General features: G+C 35.8%; 3 protein-coding genes across 3 annotated transcripts in view; 1 reads left to right on the top strand and 2 right to left on the bottom strand.

Annotated features, from left to right (window-relative positions):
- LOC134653826 (pickpocket protein 28) overlaps window positions 1-4,090 on the bottom strand; it is an 8,488-nt gene extending 4,398 nt beyond the window's left edge. The window contains exons 1-6 of the mRNA XM_063509190.1: window positions 3,924-4,090; window positions 3,154-3,339; window positions 2,109-2,238; window positions 1,646-1,785; window positions 1,072-1,177; window positions 637-791 (exon numbers count right to left, since the gene is read on the bottom strand). Of these exons, the coding sequence (XP_063365260.1) occupies window positions 637-791; window positions 1,072-1,177; window positions 1,646-1,785; window positions 2,109-2,238; window positions 3,154-3,339; window positions 3,924-3,940 (734 nt within the window). The 5' untranslated portion in view covers window positions 3,941-4,090. The remainder of the gene's footprint in view (window positions 1-636; window positions 792-1,071; window positions 1,178-1,645; window positions 1,786-2,108; window positions 2,239-3,153; window positions 3,340-3,923) is intronic.
- LOC134654096 (calcyclin-binding protein) overlaps window positions 1-6,969 on the bottom strand; it is a 27,465-nt gene extending 20,496 nt beyond the window's left edge. The window contains exon 1 of the mRNA XM_063509520.1: window positions 6,965-6,969. The gene's annotated coding sequence lies outside the window, so the exon portion shown is untranslated. The remainder of the gene's footprint in view (window positions 1-6,964) is intronic.
- The window catches only part of LOC134654097 (EF-hand domain-containing protein D2 homolog), a 21,457-nt gene continuing 12,978 nt past the window's right edge, over window positions 6,662-15,140 (top strand). Inside the window, exon 1 of the mRNA XM_063509521.1 lies at window positions 6,662-6,912. Coding sequence (XP_063365591.1) covers window positions 6,743-6,912 — 170 coding nt within the window. The 5' untranslated portion in view covers window positions 6,662-6,742. The remainder of the gene's footprint in view (window positions 6,913-15,140) is intronic.

Raw genomic sequence — 15,140 nt, 5'->3', positions numbered from 1 at the left:
CAGGATGTTTTTTCTACCCTTAGCTATATTTTGCGAGGTGAAATATAAGTCATACTGAACATCTTTTACTATGGTACCAACCTCGGATAGTAAAAGTTACTCAGGTACCTTTTGTATTCACCTCACAAGTTACGGCTACTTACGGGTCATACGGATCAGGGATGTTGCGAACATCCGCATCCGCATCCGCAACCGCGGAACTTCCGCATTATTTTCGACATCCGCATCCGCATCCGCATAAAATCGATGCGGAGCTTATGCGGATGCGGATGTCGAACAAGTCGGTACAGGAACGTCTTAGCGGCGGCGTAAGTGCTAGGTAATTTCGTCATTACCTATAACGATATCGTCTAGAATAGTCTAGATCCAGAAAAGTTGGCCAAGTTACTGTTTATTAAATATAACGCACTTATATTCTTGCACAAATACTAAACGTTTCGTTTTTTTTTAAATAAAAAAGTACTAAAAATTTAATATTTGACGTTTTTTAAGTACGTAATCTTGACATCCGCATCCGCATCCGCATCCGCGGATGTGAGCCTTTAAATATCCGCATCCGCGGATGTCAAAAAATCTGCATCCGCAACATCCCTGATACGGATTGACCCCTAAAATACCCCGTAATGTGTTACTTACTTATCCAATCGTAACATTTCCTCGGCTCCCAGTGTATTGAACGTGTAACATATTCCTTCCTCAGTCAAAATAGGCGAGAACAGATCTGAACAATAATCTCTGTTTATATTTTCCCATTTGCATCCAAAGAAGGATTCGGTAATGTTGGGGCACACCTAGATAAAAAAAAGTCTATTCATATTAGGAAGTAAGGGAAACAGCTGTATTGTATGTTAGAATCTATGTTATTTAGAAAGCGGAATATGTTATCTAAGTGCGTGAGTTTAATTAAAAACTCATAAATGTGTATATACATTATACTTAATCAAAATATGAGATATGTATTAAAAACCAAATTATTAAGCACCGTATAAAATGTCATTAATTTAACAATTTTATATACTTAAATATCGTATTTCATACAGAGATAAACGACGGTACTTTACGAAAATTTACCTCTTTCAATTTAGCAACTGCGTCTGCGCCACTGCCATATTTTCTTCCAGTTGTGGGAGATAGATGTGAATCGCAAACCATGGAGACGTATTCAAAGACAAATTTTCTGAAAATAAGTACGTAATTTACATTATTGATTTGAAATTAGTTTCGAATAAGAAGTACACAGGTTGATATCTAACACACTCCTGATCCTGACGCCGGACACTTTCTGCTATCGGGAAACCAACATATAAGCACCTACGTTTTTCTGTCCCTCTTAGCAGAAAGCGTCCTAAAACGGAACAAAATGTAATCTCTTGCTAGAGTTATTTTGCATTAAACCATCCAATTACTTTGTCTCAAAAATTAATGGTTTTCAACAATCGTTTGAGTCGAAAATTAACTTTAATAAGTAAACCACGCGTGTTTTCAAAAATTTAATAATTAAGTCGCTTAACTTCAAACTGATAAATCCCCTCTACTCTCTTAGGAAATATCTACCCTATTACTTTTTCCTAATACCAAAATCGCTAAATCTGACTGTTGGATTTATCCGTGTTTGAAGTTTAGCGACTCAATTGGCTTTCCTTACTCTTCATCGGTGAGTTCTGTGGTATTCCCTGTGGTATCATTGCCTGTATTGTTGAGGTAAATATGGTATACTTCTGTAAAGTTATATTTTGACTGCTGGGCTTTTGTTTCGAAGCACACTGTCACAGCCGGGAAGGGTATCTATAAAAAAGATATTTTGAATCTTAATTTACGAAAAGAGCATTCGTGTCTTTATTTCCTTTCCTCCTCCCACTAGTGTTGGATTAAAAAATATGGTTGGAGTAGGTAGGTTTTGTTCAACCATGTTACTTGTCAAAGTATAGCAGTGTAAAGGTAATAGATGTACAGAAAGAAAGTCTTTCGCATTTATTAATCTGGCCCTATTCAGTTCTGACAGCAAAATACATAAATATTTAATAAATATAAAATATTAGAGAAATACCTTCTGGAGAAAAGTAATGACTTACGTGTAGGTACCTATCCTTATCCTTTGATTACTTTACCTTCCAAACGGGCATCGGATTCTCTGCAAAGCTCACGATGACAGGGCTCTCATTCCACTTGATGTACACCTTCTGTATGAGGCCCGCGCACAGCACCACGCAGCACGTGAACATGAATATCCAGAACACCCTAAAATGATTAATAGGCAGTTTAAATTCAAGTCTTTGTGTTAATAGCGTTCAAACTTAACTTACCATCGCATCGGTGGACCTTACTTTGCAATAAGGTTAATACGTATTGTCAGTTAATTAGTGTACCTATTTACCTACCTACAATGGTGTTTAATTTTTATGTTGTTATATGCATGATGCTGGGAAACGGCATCTCCTTTATCTACTCTACAGAATTGTAGAGAGATATGCCCAAGGGGTAGTGAAGGTGGAACTCGTCAGAAATATTCAGCTATATCTGATATCAAGAAACATGCAATTCTTAAAGACTAATTATAATTAAACTAATCGACTAATCGTGACGCTCACAACCTTTTTAAGGGCCTAAAAAAAAGACTATTTGAAACCACGGGTGTTCCTAAAGCCCTTGCTACACGGTCGCCGACAAGCCTTCTAACCGTCTGACCTTGGTCTGACCTTGGTCAGTTTTGGTCAAATTTTGTTGGAAACAACTGTCTACACGGTCCGTCCAGACCAAGGGCACGCGGTCTGAGGGGCTTGTCAGCGACCGTGTAGCAAGGGCTTAAGGCTGGCTCATTCCTAGGCCAAAGAATAGGCATACCTATTCAGCGTGGGAATGTAGCCAGCCTTATGGGCACTCTTCCGCAGGGGACAGATCTGGGGGACCTAAGATATTTAGTTTTAATTTATTTAGTTTATATTTTAATAGTTTATAAGTTTTTAAAAAATGATACCTATTGAGGTTTCTAAAATCATTATAATTGAAGAAATGTTTACAAAAACAACATAACTGACTACACTGGTTGACACCTGAAACGATTAACAATGTTCTTAAAAAAGTGTCAACCGCTCTAAGCAGTTATGTTGTTTTTGTAAACATCCCTTCAATTATAAAGGTGCATTGAACACTTACTTTTCCACAAATGTTCTCTCCTTCTCACCGATGTACTTGAGGCCATGTAGATTTGAGTTCGATGTGTAGTCTATGAGATAGTCTTTTATTATATTATTTCTCCCTCTTTTTGGTTTTTTCTTAGGAGATTCAAGTTTTTTATTGCTCTCTAAATCAGGAGGCAGAGCTTCTCCAACGCTTCCAGCTCTAAGAAAAACAAAACAATATTCAATTGAACATTTATATTCGACAACACTTAATTATAATAAAATTATATGCCCCACCCCCTTTTCTCAATTGTTGGAAACACTGGATTTTAATCAAATAACTTCACTACAGAAAAGGAAAAAACGGGGAAATTTGAAGATATATTAATAAATAAGAATATTATTCGTCTTGACTCTTCCATAGATTTTGACCGGTTAAGTTTGTTGCCGGCTTGTTTTAAGTCGACCCGTTTAATAATCAACACTTAATCCCAATTTCTTCATTTCGAAACACCCCAACATAGGTATCACCAATTTTTGCCACTATTCATTAAATTAATATCTGGCAGACCGAGCTTTGCTCGGTAAACATATAAAAACTCAAAAAAGCGCGTTTTCCCAGAGATAAAACCTAGTTAGATCGATTTTCGCCCCCGAAAACCCCCATAAGTACCTATAGATAATTTCATCGAAATCGTTAGAGTCGTTTCCGAGATCCTCAAAATATATATACATATGAATAAATAAATATACAAGAATTGCTCGTTTAAAGGTATAAGATAAGATAAGAATAAATTAACATACCTCGTGTGTCTCTTCATGTTGTCGAAATGAAACTACCCAAGGCTGTGGCGCGATGGGCGTAGTTGGCGTTGTATTTCATCATTACAGGTCCCGAGGGAATTGCGAACAATTAGAAAATTGAAACGTTTTCATGGAATTATTTAAACACGCCGTTTAGCGTTAGTTGCGAATATATTTGTGGCACTGGCACCCAACGACTCATACCTAGTCGCAATTTTTAGGGTTCCGTAGCCAAATGGCAAAAAACGGAACCCTTATGGATTCGTCATGTCTGTCTGTCTGTCTGTCCGTCCGTATGTCACAGCCAGAAACTTGGTAAGTAATAGATGTATTCTGCGAACCGCATTAAGATTTTCACACAAAAATAGAAAACAAAAACAATAAAAACAAAAAAAAAACATCAAACCCATACGTGTGGGGTATCTATGGATAGGTCTTCAAAAATGATATTGAGGTTTCTAATATCATTTTTTTTCTAAACTGAATAGTTTGCGCGAGAGACACTTCCAAAGTGGTAAAATGTGTACCCCCCCCCCCCCCCCTGTAACTTCTAAAATAAGAGAATGATAAAAGTAAAAAAATATATGATGTACATTACCATGCAAACTTCCACCGAAAATTGGTTTGAACGAGATCTAGTAAGTAGTTTTTTTTAATCCGTCTGCAATCCGTTTCCGCTTTGGCTTAGGCAAAGTTGTACTGTAATTTATTTCATGAAAACCCCGGCCGAAAGCATGTCGAGACATGCCATGTACAAGTGCAAAAGTGCATGGACACATTATGGAATGTATTATGGCCAATTTATGAATGAATTCCATACACTTTTGCAGCTGGTTTTACTTATTGGTCCTCGCTTTTACGGCACTCAACGGCTCACTCGGTGAGTTACCCATATTTTTCCTCACGGTTCAGAAAATAACTTGTTTTGTAATTTTCGGGAGAAACCTCCTATTATTTTTAATAATTTGGCTGAATGGAACTATCCGTGCCACGTTGGCTGTCAGAAACAAAAAAAAAATTAAAAAGTAATATCTGCGCCCGCTATTTGCACTCAAATTTTTAGTTGTATCAAAATAACTCATCTTAAATTGTAACCGTAAGTGTTTTTGTGTGAAATCAGTTATTGTGATTAATTTTTGAAATGTATTATCATCGCTGAACGTAATATGTATAGGTACATATATCTAGTGCGCAATTAACAATATCATTCAAGTCAAAATTTTTGACCTACGCTAGGACTGACATTTTGGCAGCAGTTTGTTTAGGTATTTATGAGTTCGTGACGTCATCAAGATCACGTGACAGCTTGGAGCGTTTAAGCTCGAACTTTAAACACTAAACTGATTACGCTCTATTTTGTATTTAAAATTAATGAATAAAAATTTTAAATATATTTTTTTTGTAATAATTACGTGTCTATCTATAAAATGAATACAGTTCCAAAAAATTTACAACATCCCTATTACGAGGTCATACGAGTAATTAAGTGTAATTTAAAAAAACTTCTTAATTAATGATTAGACGGGTAAATTCTACTACATATATCTGGTTTAATTTGTATGTGTATGTACATATACAGCTCATTACCATTAGATATTGGTACTATTGGTAGTTAGATTTTTGCTAGAGCTGACACAGTTTTTCAAGGCAGAAAAATTGCGTAAAAAATTATGTAATTGTATTTTTACGGTACTGCACGTAGAGAGGCAAGCTCAAGCTCAATTAAGCTATGTAAATGGTAAGTAAGAACAAAGTTGTATCGTACTAACCTATACCTACTCAATCATAAATACATAATATATTTTTTTTACCTAATTTAGTTTAATCTTTCCAGTTATTACTTAAGTAAGTAATTAATTACTTATTCGCCCCCGATAACGACTAGGTACGTACACATTTTTTTAAAGATCCCATGGGAATTTCGCATTGCGTCAGTCGCTATTTAGTAATTAATTATTTTTAACATAATATCAATTAACAAATATTAACGAATTCGTCGTAATAATGACAGGCATTTTTTGTTGTAAAGTAAAAACTGAAAATTAATAGTACTGTTAGTAGGGGCAAAATTGTAGTTTAACTTTTAACTCCTCATTATATTGATACCCGAACGTAAGATTTTAAAATTGAATCAAGAGCGGAATCTTCTACGTGGCTACATTTAAACTATCGCTAAAAATATCGTGAAACTTATCAGTGCAGATTTTTTTATTATTCAAAATTTTTATAATTGAAAATTGAGCGGTTTAGAAAATTCATCCACTAAGCGCCACTTGCACCATTTCACTAATCCGGGGTTAACCGGTTAATCCTGGAGTTACCATGGTTACCAGTACAAAATTGGACACTGGGTAACGGTTTAACTGCTTAACCCCGGGTTAGTGGGATGGTGCAAGTGGCCCTATGGTTAAGAAGAGGTTGAAATTGTGTATCGTGTAAAAAAACACTGAAACTTTTTAGAAATACTTAATATTAAATAGAACACAAGACAAGAAAAGTAATTTCAGCGTTTTTGAATATTCATCCCCTATGCAGTTAAAAAGGGGCTGAAAGTTTTTATCGATTACTTAGAAAAATCTTAGAAAGACATAATAAAAGAATACAAGAAAATATGTTACTAAATTACCGAATTTTCAGCCCACCGTATGACGTAGTTGCTAAAATCTAGGGCTCGAGTGGTTGCGCGAAGCGTCCCCCGCGGCCGCGGAGGGCAGTCGCGAGCACAGATACGCCGCGCCGCAGCCGGCCCAGTGCGAGCACGGCCTCCCAAGAGAGCGCAGCCTCACAACCCCGCGGTAAACACGCACGCAATACACGCGATGGCGGCAACCGACGAACTTAGCGGCATCCTCTCACGGAGACAAGAAATCAACGAAAAACTCGAGGAAGGACTCGAAATCAAACCCAAATACAGATTCGTCAATGTCTACACGGAATTTCACGAGTTCTCCAGGAAAGAAATAAAACAATACGAGTTGACCTTCAACAAGTAAGTGTTTTGTTGTCCTGCCCGGCTCGATTTGCATTTTTCTTAGGACAGTACAGTTTAACTTTTTACATAAGTATTGTAGGTATTAATTAGGTTCTAAGGAAATTTAATTTGCCACAGACCTTCCAAAATGGAAGAGATTATCAAGACCAATGAAATATTCAATATATGTAGTCCGTTTTTTTATTACCTATCTTACACGTTATTTTTTTTAATAAGTAATAGTAATCATTATATATATGTAATACTAAAAGAGTTTTAATTTGTAAATAATACCTTATCGTTTTCGCAAATACGCAATTTCAAGTTGTTTTTTATTTGTAAGTATACATTTGAATGCCATCTCTCGATAAAGCATTTCTCCTTGGTCAGTTACTTACTTTATAGTTTATAGCATATTCTGAGATACAAAGCAGTATCTTTAGCTTGTTTACCACGATGCTATTGCATGAAAACGATAAGAAGGTAACGAGGAAGATACGATCGTTGGTTAAACGTAGGTAGGCCTATGGAAGAACCGTAAAACCCAATTACTTATTTAAACCAATAAGTAAGGTGCGTTGGGGTAAAATTGAAAGTGTTTTTTCATGAAGGGTAAAGATAAAAAGTCGTCCGTTATACGGACGATCTTTTGTCTTACCCCTCCAAAAAACACCTTACAAACTTACCCCAACGCACTTTATGAAATGAAATGAGATTAAAACGGTGTTATTCACAATAATGATATTTTGAAGATGGAAGGAACCTATAATATAATAAAAACAAAATTACCATCCAAAACTACAGGGTGTTTTTTCAATCCTACCTAATCTGCTAGGTGAAAGTTTTACTATGGAACCAAGCCCACAATCGCGAAAATAATAAAAATTAGCAGTTTCATAAATTTCACTCATTTCAGTTGATCATATTTGCTATGGGACTTCTAATTGTTTTTCGTGATTGTTCCCGTGTATTAAAAGTTGTTCAGTTCAGTATGACATGACCTACATACCTACTCGTAACTACAATTTACCTCGAAGATTATGACATTTATGACTAAACAGCTTCACACAGCTTACTTAATTATCATCCTAAAAACATATTCCTAGTTAGTGCAGTCAGGCTATCAGCGTCTTATCAACTTTTATGTCTACGTAGCTAGGTATACAGGGTGGCCCATTTAGATCGGTCAGTATGGGAAAGTCTGAAACTATAAGACATAGGAAGATCTGTTCTTAGGAACCATGTCATCGATTTTAATAACAAGATAAAATGCATTCATACATTTAAAAAAAAAAACCTGTACTCAGCTCGGGAATCAAACCCGGACGTTTTGAAAAATAAAACTACAACTATTTCTATTTCGATATCGATTGTGTAAGTCTTAAGCAGTAAATTTTACTATGAAACATAATGTCTAAAATGAATAAAATGCATTGTTTTCAAATTCTTTAATTTATTTTAGTAAGTGTTCGAAATGACCACCGCCTTATTTTTATTATTTTGAGTACAGGTTTTTTAAATGTATGAATGCAGTTTTTTTGTTATTAAAATCGATGACATGGTTCTTAAGAACAGATCTTCGTATGTCTTATAGTTTCAGACTTTCCCATACTGACCGATCTAAATGGGCCACCCTGTATAATATATATACACATAGGACCAACGTGCAACGTAGGCAAATCGAACGGACGCCGATGTTACTGTTAGATCCAACCAATCTTTACATATTTCTACCCTGTAATTTTATTTAAATACCAGCGTAAGCCAAAATGTCGCTCATCGTGGGAGACAAAAATGAATGAATAGCATGCTCACTGACGCTGTATGTTTTGTTTACGGGCTGAGAAGAATTAATTGACTGGCTTTCATTAGCCAACTTATTACCATTCAGGATTCTCACGGTTATTGCGAACTTCACAGCAAATCCTTTCACGGAATCGGCCTCTACTGAGCTCGGCATTGCATGATGTTGGCATTTTAGTATATCTTCAAAATCCTAGGTACCTATAGGTATATATGTAGCGTATTACATTGTTTCATGGTGAAGCAGAAATAAACTCTGTCATCACTGTAACATTAGTGTCATTAAATAAGATAATCACATTTATCCAACTCTCACTAAAATATTACATATTTATTTATTTAAATTTTATTGCACAAATAAAGAAAAATGTACTAAATGCCAAAAGGTATTCTCTACCAGTCAACCATTGAGTCAAACAGAGACATTTTTGGGCGCGGGAATGATTTCGTGTGTTTATAACTTTGTTTATTGTGAACTAGTATAGCGAAATATTTTCAAAAATACTTTCTGTTTCAGCAGGAGAAAAAAAATACCTTTATCTATGTACCTACTTAAAGTAAAAAAGTAGTATTTAAATGGAAAAGAAAAACATAGTAAGTACATATTTAAATATTTATATGGCAGTAACTTAATAAAAATATATAATATAATAAATTTATGGAACACACGCTTAAATATACTGATGCGGGGTTTTAATATTGAACAAATAAGATTAGATAGGTCCTAATTAGTCATTTTGAAAATCATGTTTGGATTAGGAACTCTCTCCTCGTGTGTTAAATTAAACCGTTTAGTTATATTTATATTTAAAACGGAAATATGACGTAATTTCATGCTCAAAATGCTTCCGCCACCATATCGACACCATACGCGTGAGTTATGTTATAAGTAGGCGAGTATTTAAATTCGAGCTTTGATTAATGATTATGTATTTATCATAAATAATCGATCAATCGAATATTGTCACACCATACCTATATTATTGGGATGTTTCTATTTATACATTGAATGGGGGCAACAGAGGCTTATACTCACGGCTTCTAGGTGATCTAGGCCAAATGTCAAATTGCGCCCCAACCGGGCCCGTGACATTTTGCCCGCTTTGTTGCAAGTAGGTATATGTTTACGCCACTGTCAACGAGAATTACATAAACTGTTTGCAGCCGTGTATTCAATGTGTAGGACCTATAAGATTTATGCTTGTTACGAATCAAGATTACTTTCATTTTCATAATTAGGTACCTACATTATACAGGGTGCCCAGTAATTAATGGATAACCATCTAACCACCAACAGGGCACCTTAGGCTGGTCCAGAAAATGCACTTAGGTCTAGTAAAAGTTTCGTGGTTTTCGAGATAATCGAACTTTTCTGTCTTTTTTACCATACTTCAAATTTAGAAAAATGCGATTATCTCGAAAACCATGAAACTTTTACTAGACCTATAAGTGCATTATATGGACCAGCCTAAGGTGCCCCTGTCGGTGGTTAGAAGATTATCCATTAATTACTGGGCACCCTGTATACCTTTTTTTAAAAATTGAATACCTTCAAATTACATAGGTATTTATGAAAAATGCCCTAACTCTGGACCGGTACCATTTCAGAATAGTTCGCCACCTCTTCCTTTCTAGCGGGAAATACAGACGGACAAGTTTATTGTTTCCTAAGACGGAGTACTGTTAAATAATGTTATGCCTACTTCCTGACGTCATTAACTTGGTGTATGTATCACCACCTTAATGACATTTACAACAACTCGGAAATTAGTCATTCAACTTAATCATAACAAATGTACTATAGACGTTCTGTTTGCGGTAAAAGTGCGCGTGCGCCGAGCGAGACTCAACAATGATTCACTGCTATCGGTCAACTTATTTCGTTATCACTATTATTTTTCGTATACCAATAAATACCAGATCGTTTTTGAAAGACCTAATAACAACAAAAACATATCTTACAAAATTTAAATCGTCTATGTGCACTATTTATGGCGTCGCTAGACGAATACAATGAGAATTGATTAGTTATTTGACTTTACTTAATATCGTCCTGCAATTTTCTATCGTATTGTAATAATACTAATAATGAATTAACACATGCAGCTAAAACAGTGGTGGGCAAAGTACGGCCCGCGGGCCAGCTCCGGCACGCGAATGGATTTTATCCGGCCCGCCGCCGGTCCTATGAAATAATTAATATATGGCATTGGCCCACGATTCAAAAATAAATCGCAAATCAAAATAAATTTTGGCTACAATTCTGGCCCTCCACTTAAATTTCGTAAACTTTCTGGCCCCCTATGAAGAAAGTTTGCCCACCACTGAGCTAAAAAGATGTATGGTAAAAAAGTAGTATAGGTACCTAGGTATGGAGACATTGAAACTTTCGATACAACTTTTTCATTTCGTACTAAGTAACTAAAATACCTATTTATAAATATAATAAATTATCTTCCCTCCATTTTTTGCTACAAGGATATAACTGCTGAAGTAAGTACGCGATGCACTGGACTAGAACCACTACACAGTGGGTTTATTAATTTGATACTTAAATAAATATAAACAAATTTAAAGTAAAATAACTAAAGAGCTGCAATATTATTTACAACTACTTTACAATGTAGGGCACAAATACGAGTAAAGGTCACGTTATAAATTGGCTAAAGTCTAGACACAATGCCTCCGCATTCTGTTGACCTTACTTTCGCACTTCGCTTATAAGTCTTATAACCACAATCATTCAATCATCCATACGCGGTCGGCGTTAAATTGATCGAAACGCTCCATTTGTTTGTGGGTAAATTATCAATTCCGCTCAAATTGTGAACTGGAGTGACATTCGGACTTTACAAATTGATCTTATTTTGACATGACTCTCAGCGCACTGCACTTGCATCAATGGATTGAGTACGAAGAGTGAGATACATTGCGAGTGATGTCAAAATAAGAACCATTCGTAAACTTCGAATTCCACTACAGCTATTAGGGCGGAAGCGAGCCAAATAAGTAGTTGACATGAGGACACATGACATTTCCATCGACTCGGTGACTCAGCGTGTGTTTAAATTATTTTATCACTTTATTTTGTAATATCCTGCGTTCGATTACAATAATATTACCATTAATGTGTCATTTTAATGTGCAAATATAAGTCATATTTACAAGTATCGATAAGCGACAGGTACGCAGAATTCGTTAATACAATGGCCTAAGCTACGTAACTAACGGCTTCCTATCCGATAAGATTAGCTACCTCGTATCGCGGTGTGTATCGGGACTATCGGGTAAACAAGAAATGTCATTCATGAAATTCAGCGTCACTGACGTGACTATGAATACCATGATACACACACTCGTTGCTCAGGATTTTAGAAAGGAACATTTTTTATTTATCTATAAAATTCTAGCTAAATGTAGGCATTATTTAATACTCATCCGTTGATGGTTTCTGCAACATTGAAATAAATAAAACATGTGACCATACCTACATATGACCATAACTATAAAAGTTATAAATATTTGCGATTGTCGAAAAGACCGTTCCTTTCCGAAGCTATCCCAATTCCCAACGCAGCTTTATGTGATAAGGTATATACGTTATGTGAAAGCCGAAAGCCCTTAGTTACATTATGGGATGGGCTTTCACGTTTAGAGGCTTCCAGTTTACGATTGTTGTATTGTAACGTTTTTCACTTTCGTCTAGTTCCGAGTGTCAGGGAGTCGTGTAGTTTATATCTATGCGTGTATCATCATCAAATACAAACATTCAATGTTTTGCGCTGCCTCTAACATAAAATTAACATCTATTAAACATCAAAACCAGGACTTTACGCCACAATGATCCATTATTTCCTGTTATAACAATTGAATTTATTCTGAACTTCCTTAAAATTGAGTAATACAGTCGCAGTCACTGTTACAGTGGCCGGAATCGAAAAACAATTTAATAGCTTAATTAAATCTAGCCGCCATTTCACAGTTTCCAAGTTTGTAAAAAACCCAGCCAAGGTTCTTAAATAGGAAACAAAAGCATGTTGGTTGGGAAAGCGCTCCGTTTCGCAGGCATTCGCAGACGTATTGTGTCAGTGTTGCAAAATGCAGCGGCAATACTGCACCGGATTGTTATTCCGACCGACTCTGAGCAGTCGCCTAAGTTGCCTTAACTAGTAAAGACAGAGACCTTGATATCCGTAACATAACTGTGTGATCGGGGATCTCACTTGTACTGGTTCGTAGAGGTGATTTCTCTAAAAGCGAAGGAAATAAGCTACACGCGTTGACACTTTCCAGGAGCGTTTTCCAAACGCTTACAAGGCACAGGCGAACTGACTTCTAAACAAACCATTATAAGTACGCTCTTAGATTCCGCTTAGTCGTAACGGACTTGGGGTCAAAAATACACTAGTTTGTTATAAAGTCCTATTAGTTTGAGCTCAGTTACCAATGGGATTATGCAGCCACGTAACGTAACACTAGGAACCTAACCCGCGGAATCCAATATGCGACAGACAATACACATGACATTATATGTATTTAATCGCCATACAGTGCCAAGTAAGCATGCATTACAATTCCATACAACTGTGCTTGATAGCTCAACAAGTATTTTTGCATTAAAGGTTAACGGGTATAAATGACCCCACTCGTATGATATTAACTTCGGTAGGTACTTTCATTCTAGGTACTGAGTGATAACGAAATGGTCAAGCTATTTTATGATAATAACAGGTAGGTTTCAGATGGTTTCAGTTTACAGACGTTGAATTATATGTATGTAGGTACTTATATTCAATTATTCAGGAACTGTAGATGCGATATACATATGTATCTTGTATAGAGAATTGGTAGGTTCTTTATCTTTAAATATGCATTGTAATTAGATACGATACGAGTAAGAATCATAAAATCATAACGTTCACATCTGTTATTAGTACCTATTAACGCAAACAATAATTACGTTTATGAGGATTATGTATAGGTATTAAGTAGATGGTTTTCTGTGGGTAGATGTCTGTCAAAAAACTTGTAAGTATGTGCTACACATATAGTCAATAATCTGGATTAACATATAGGATAAGTTTTATTTCATAAATCACAAACTATAAGGGGGTGTAATGAAACGTAGATGTTTGTATGGGGATTGCGATTAGTTAGATACGCTGCGTCCTCCTACGAGGATGGGCACAATGAGCCACTTTCAGAGCATGAGAAATGAAAATAAATAGAATATCTAGCAGCCACTATGACTACCAGTTATATTATAACATATACACACACTAGTCACACTACATTAGTTTTGGTATCTAATACGTGCCACCGGAGAGGATGTAGACGCCCGTCGTATCGTATCTCCCGCCGCCGCCGGTCGGTCGATCCCTGATGAAACTGGACTAATAAATAACAAACAATAACAAAAAACCAAAAGGTTTTCCTGCGGGCACAGAATCACTAAGTACATAGTATAAAACAAAGTAGCTTCCCGCTGTCTGTCCCTAATCCCTAGCTTAGATCTTTAAAACTACGCAACGGATTTTGATGCTGTTTTTTTTAATAGATAGAGTGATTCAAGACGAAGGTTTAGGTATAATTTGTTAACCCGTGCGAAGCGGGGGCGGGTCGCTAGTATAAAATAAAGCTGAATAACGAACGAGCTTTGTTCGTTTGGGTTTCTAATTTGTCGCTATACTCAACTCATTTGACCTTTCGTATAGCTGCTCCGCAAATGTATGCGACCTACTTAGAAACCTAAATTATAATAAAATTATTTATTGTGACATTGAATTTGAATATTCAAAAAGTATTAGATAACATTATCTAATTTCACTTACCTCATTTTATGAATATTGGAGTAAATACTGATTTAGTTCGTTACGTGCTGTCAAGTTTTAGGAAACTTGTTGAAAAACATGGTGTTTACATAATGATGTAAAGTTCTAAAGTTGAATAAATTTAGCGCATCACATTAATTTAAGTAACTGGACAGTAAACAAACATTGGTAATAATAAGCCTCTTTAATATTAAACAGCATTTCCGGTTTTTATGTAAGGTGCAAAAATGTTTGTGATGTTGCGATAGGTTCAGATTCAAACAAAATAGATAGCCTAAATCTGTCTCGAAAAATTATGTACTGCCAGAGATAACATATGTGTCGATACTAGAACGCGATACCTATTAAGTACTTACCTAAAACGTTTAGTTAATCTTGGGTGTTAAGCTGACCGTGGTGGATGAGACGGGATCAGGATGAGTTTTATGAATGATTCCGGTCTAACCTCTAACAGGTTGACAAGGTTGCCGAGATTGCTACTATATTTAGCCTGAATGTCTAACGGCTGGTAAATCAGGATAGCAAAATTAATAGTAGAGAATAGATAAAAAAGGATTCAGAAGACGGTACTCAACTACAAAATAATTTAGTACGAATTGGGCATGACAAAAA

This window comes from Cydia amplana, chromosome 14 (assembly GCF_948474715.1).
Source record: "Cydia amplana chromosome 14, ilCydAmpl1.1, whole genome shotgun sequence".
Taxonomy (NCBI): Eukaryota; Metazoa; Arthropoda; class Insecta; order Lepidoptera; family Tortricidae; genus Cydia; species Cydia amplana.
Note: the sequence above shows the minus strand (reverse complement) of the source record. Positions and strands in the feature narration are given on the sequence as shown.